General features: G+C 47.9%; 1 protein-coding gene across 1 annotated transcript in view; it reads right to left on the reverse strand.

Moving 5' to 3' along the window:
- The window catches only part of LOC125746319 (zinc finger E-box-binding homeobox 1-like), a 42432-nt gene extending 37600 nt beyond the window's left edge, over positions 1 to 4832 (reverse strand). Inside the window, 1 exon segment of the mRNA XM_049020197.1 lies at positions 4697 to 4832. Within this exon segment, the coding sequence (XP_048876154.1) occupies positions 4697 to 4754 (58 nt within the window). The 5' untranslated portion in view covers positions 4755 to 4832.
- Positions 4833 to 6000: the final 1168 nt, after the last annotated feature.

Raw genomic sequence — 6000 nt, forward strand, 5'->3', positions numbered from 1 at the left:
CCTGACTCACCTGACTGCTTTGTTTGATGCAGTGATGCGGCATGGGAAGGTTTGCAAGTTTTGAAACTGGGAAAAAAACATTTTCCCCAATCAGCCAAACCTACTGAGTGTGGTATGTATATAGAGAAGGAGCATGAATTCAGCTTATATACCGTCCAAGTATTTAATGGACACACCATGCCACAGGACAAAGTTCTGGAACAATACTAACTACGGGTATTGAAACAGAGCAACAGTTTTTTGGGCTGGTCCATGCCAGACCATCATTAGAAGCAGCTGGGGAGTTCAGGTCTGACAATCCTGGGACCCACGTGCAAATGTTAGCAGAAAAATGTCAGCTGTCCAGCCAGACATTCATATATGCAAATCAGAGGGTGTCCATGTTGCTAGGCAAAGCCCAGAAGAAAAGATCACCTCTATGCCTTGTTGGCCACCGCTGAACCTTGCGCCGTACCCACAGACCCACCCCCCTGCAGAAGAAATAATGGATCAGAGGTGGTGGTAGAGGGATGGGGGATTAGGCGCGAGACAAACTCCCTGCTTTGTTCGTCCTCAGAGCCCTTTCATTAGGGAGACCTAAACACACACATGATTGGACACACTCCCAGGTAGACAAAGAGGGAGTGGTGAAAGTGAAATCACACCAAAGGCACGCATGGGCGCTGAGGTCAAAGGTCGGCCAGGGGACCCCAGGAGACGGGACCATAGAATAAAAGCAGGAGTGGGGGGTGAGGGGGAGGGGCTTGCTTTTCTCCTGACTTGGCACTTTCAAATGAAGTTTAAAAAAAAAAAAAAAAGAACTCAAAGCAAGGAGATAAATGAAAATTTCCTCTCTTTAGCTAAACTCCTCACCAGGGGTGGACCTTTTAAATGTTAACAGATGGCTTTTTAAAACAAACGGGTAGACCCCCCCCCCCCCCCCCCCCCCCCCCCCAGCTTTGTTATTGCGAATACTTTAAGGGGGTGCTTCAGATAAGTTTACTGCGTCCTATCTGTTAAGCACCGACTTTACAAAAACAGTCCAGTGCACTAATTAAAACTACAAGGCCTGTACAGTAAACACCCGCATCTTTGTTAATCAGGAACAGGACAGATGTTTAAAAAAAACACACACACACACACACACACACACACACACACACACACACACACACACACACACACACACACACACTCACACGCATTAAGATGACCAGCCCAGGTTTTAAAAAGGGAATTTCTAAAAAAAGAAACTTGCATGAGAAAACGGTGCTCGAATTCAAAGTGGAAATTCTGCCCTAGAGTTCCTCTGTACTGAAGGCCAAGCTCCCATTTCAAGCCGTCCCAGAGAACGCCTGTTTATTTTGCTAGGAATGTTTAACACTAGCTGCATTCCTCTATTCCCAAATTACGGGGTTCAATTACTGTTTCGGGGCCACGTGGCACCACCTAAGGGATAAAGGGTGCGGGCAGGGCGACACGACGTCCCGTGAATTGCGGACACCTGTTGTCCTGTTGGCGCTCGACGCCTTCCTGTTTACAACGCCTTGCCTGATCGCACCTTCAACTGCATGGTGGAGGAAACCGTTTGGCCAGATGCGGCTGGGAAGAACCAACCTGTCACACCTCACCAAGCTGCTCTCCAGAGACGTCTCACCTAATGGCCAATCAGAGATCTCAGCCACTCATCGGCTAGTCCCGAGCAAGTAGGAGTCCATTTGCGCTAAACAGACAAGTAAAGATCAAAAGAGCACCAGTTTATCCTTCTCAGACATTCCAGGATCTTCAAATGTTCTGCATCTGCAGGAACTGCATTTCCAGGTTGGGATGGAAATTCGTCTTTCCAGAACCATATGCCTTTTGCTATTGGGCCAGGACCGAACTGAAGGTCATAAGTTTTGGAGACATTTACAGTTTTATGTAGACGATGCTTTTACCCAAAGTGAAGTACATTTTTGAAAGCAGGAACAGACAGTCCCTTGAGCTATTGAGGGTTAAGGGCCTTGCTATAGGGCCCAATGATAAAATCACTCTTCTGGATTTGGGATTTGAACCAGCAACCTTCTGATCACAGGCACACTGCCCACAATTTAACCTCAGAATGTGCCCAGGTACTGCTATGAGGATTCCAGTTCATACAAGCCACCTTGGAGACAATCCCACCCATGTGAGGCCATCTGAGCCCGTGAGAGAGTGACTGCCTATAGATAGGGTCACACCTCGGATCAAGAACGATCTCCAAATGTCAGATGGGTGAGGAGGGGGTGCATCAGTCAAGCACCACCATGTTGTGTACCCACTGCATGTAACAGCTCAGAGAACAAATGGGTTCCTGCAAATGACAGGCCAGCACTGTCATTCACAGAACATGGCTCAACATGCCAACATCACCCCCAAGTTAAGACACAGGGCACCTTAAACTGCTCTATGCACATGACTAAACAAATGATATCGATTCCACATGGTATGAAATTAAACAGCATTCAAAAATGAAGGAAAACCAAGAAGTGGCACAGGAAAGAGTATGGTGCATTAAAATGTGTGACTTATTGAAGCAGCAGTGAAGCAGGGGCTTTTAGATTCAACATGAAACAGGCTGCGGTCTCCGTTGAGCGAGTCAGTTTACGGCCAACTACCTTTAAGAGTTTCACCTCACACTTTATGCACCTGGTCAGCCTCCCTACAGCGCATCAGGCGGCCCTCCCGCAATGCAGTAATGACGGACCCACACCCTAGCTTCCGAGTTTCTCATGCATCATGATGGGAAACGCATCTGCTCCCCCGCCGTACCTGAATGCCAGCGGCGCGCCGTCGGTTTCCGCCGTATTCTCAATTCACGCTTGGTCTCTTCTCCAGCATCTCTAAACGGGGCACCCCGGAAAAAAAGCGGCGGACAATCGTAGCTCGACACGCAGCGGGATAAAGTGAAAATTGACAGAAAGCGTGGGGAATTAATCCCTCCCACGAGGATGCGGCCAGCAGAGAGGGGGGGCTGACAGCATGAAGGAGGAAAAACTAAACACCATCCCTCTCCTACCGGCGCAAGTTGCCATTTGCTGCAGCGCTTCGCAATCTCTTTCCCGTCTGCTCCGAGGGGCAGATCGGCTTTCAAGCCGCGATTCCCCCTTCCCCCCCCACCGCCGCCTGTGGATTCGGTTCTCCGCGTAAGATTTGCGGGTTAAAAAGACCGGTCATCCTCATCACTTCTACCGAACCGTGCGGAGCCGGTCAAGTGCCACACCACTCTTTACGCTTAAAGCGTGCGAAAACTACCGACATAATTTTAAAACGCCAAATAAGACGCGATTCAAAAGTCATTTACACCAGGCAAGATTCACCTTAATGTGAAATACTCCCACGCAGCACAGGGCAAAATAAAATACCTGGAGAGATTAGTACAAAGTTGCGTTTTGTCTGCGAATTGACTTATTTAACACAAACTGTGAAAAGACAGTATCACCAATGGGATTCAATATAAGATTGGAAGTGCGAGTAAAAAGACCCAACTGCGATAATTAAGAGACACGAATATATTAGGGAAAAAAGGTGGAAGCAGCGGTCGACGCAGTCAGGATGCGGCCAGGTCCGAGGGGACCGGGCCGCTCCTTATATAGACCGCAGTCGGACCGGGACTCAGACCCCCCCCCCCCCCCTTCAAAAAGCCGTGCAACCCACCCACCAAGCAAGCGAAACAGGTAGTGGAGCCGCTCCTTTTCAGTGAATGCCCCTAAGTAAGTGACCACACAGAACAAAAAAAAAAAATCCCATTTTATAATAATAATAATAACAACAATAATAATAATGACCTCAAGTCGAAAGCAGTGTGCGCTCCAGCAGCAAATTCGCAACTAATGACCGAAAACAGTACCCAGCAAAAAGTCCCTATTTCAGTCGCAGTAAAAGGCAGATAACCGTAAGAAACTGTTCGTGTCTAAAAAAAGATAACGGGAGCGGTTAGAGAGAAAGCCTCTCCTCACAGCACGACGCCTCTTTCCTCGTCGCCTTTTATTCACTTTTTCGGTAGTAAAACAAAATTATATTTTCCCGAGCATTCACTCGGAGCACCAGACCCTGGCCGGTCCTTTAACTCCCTCACCTACCTGTGATGACTCTAGAAAGGAGAACCAACATTTATACCGCTTTATAAGCAATTTAAATTAAAAAGCAAAATTACCACAAAGACACGGGGGCTGACCGGGGGGTTTAAACGCAGCCCCCTAGGCTGCCGGGACGCGCAAAGAATTTTATTTCGTTTAAATGAAGTATTACAGTAAATACTAATAAATAATTTTTAAAACATCAGGTTACTAATTCAGAGAAGCTAACATAGCGAATAAGTTTCAGTTCCCCAAAGGCAGCCCCCACCCCTCCCTTAAAAAAAGGGGGGTTAAAAAAAAAAAAAACGAAAAAGAGAAACAAAGTTGCGAGACAAAAAAGTTACAAAATAACTGCGTGAGCTCAGAGTCCAGTGCAGCAGCGCAGACTCGCACGGAGCGGCTCCCCGTCCCGGCTGGGGTGAGGTGCGCATAACGGTGCGGGAGCCCAGGTATAACGGTACGCCACATAGGGGCACGCCGCGGCGCCCACACACTACTTACCAGCACTTGAGCTCAACGGAAAGCGCGTCCGGGACGCCCCGGAGCCCCCAACCCGCTCCCAGCCGGAGAAAGACGCCTCGACGAGCGACACAGCTGCCCGCGGGGCCGCTTTTACTCACCGTTATTCCTCCTTGGGTTCGCCTGCTTTCTGCGCTTACACCTGGGGCCATCCGCCATGATCCTTTCGCTCTGTCTAAATGAGGCTGAGGAGTCACCTCCTCTCCGGCCCCCCCTCCCTCCTCTCCACCTCCCCCCCGCACCTGGTTTACGACACTGCTTTACGACATTACCTTCCAGCCACTACACCTCTCCAGCCTGCGGAGCTCCCCCCCCGACACCGCCGCGTTTGGGTGCTCTTGCTGTTCTGGCTCCTTTCTTCTCTTTCTTTCCCCCTCCTCTCCTCCTTTCCGCTGCGCTCCTGCCGCTCCGTGCCCGTGTACCGGCCGCTCCGACGAAGCGCTGTCACAACCCGTTACAGGTTGGTAACGGGAACCGCAGGTGATCCGCAGGTAATTTGCAGGCAATTGTTACGGCAAGTCCGCCACTGAAACACATTCATTACTTGACACGATTAGAGCACGCTCACGACGAATAAAGTAATAAAAATATGACCATAGTTATTATTCAAAGAGGACCATGTTTTTAATAGGCCAACTACTACGGGCAATAACAGTAAATAGTTTGAAGTGTCCCTTTGCATTTTATACGGTTTAATTAAGTCGTATATTTCCAAAATTCCCGTTATTGCATTTAAATAGAAGTGCAACGTACGCGTTGAGTAGGCTAGCCTTCTTCAGCGCAAAGCAGCATTAATTATTTGGATTTCACCTGATACCCTTCTGATCCAGTGACCTACCAAAAACAACCCGAAGTGGAGCCAGAAATAAAGTAAATTGGAGGTGCTGCAGACCTTGTCCAGGAACTCGCACACGCAAAGCAAGCTTTTCCCGTAATTAGATCCCCAGTGGAGGTTACCTAAGGCTGTTACCCTGACCGATAAATACATTCGAACTGGGAGTCCCCGAAAAACCGTAAACTTCTTTTGTTTTTATTACGCTTGTCTATTCATGTCTCATTGCATTTTATTCACTTATTTTACAATGTAGTAAACGAATACCTTATTACGTGTATTAAAATCATTTGTTTTTTGTGTCTTTTACACACAATCTGGACGATGCTCAGTGGCTAGAGGGTAACGGTTTCAAACCGCACACCTCGCCGTTCCAAAAGCCGTTCTCACACAGTCTGAAAAATACCAGATTTGATCCTTACCAGAGCTTGAGCCAACTTTATCACGCTTCTCAACCAGGCAGTGGAATATCATTTCTTGAATGTAGCACAGTTTTACGAGAAACACACCCAGGTTTCTTTTCAGAGAAAATAAAAAATAAAGAAAAATAACTTACCTTTATTATGCAACCTG

Source organism: Brienomyrus brachyistius, chromosome 1 (genome assembly GCF_023856365.1).
Source record: "Brienomyrus brachyistius isolate T26 chromosome 1, BBRACH_0.4, whole genome shotgun sequence".
In the NCBI taxonomy this organism is placed as follows: Eukaryota; Metazoa; Chordata; class Actinopteri; order Osteoglossiformes; family Mormyridae; genus Brienomyrus; species Brienomyrus brachyistius.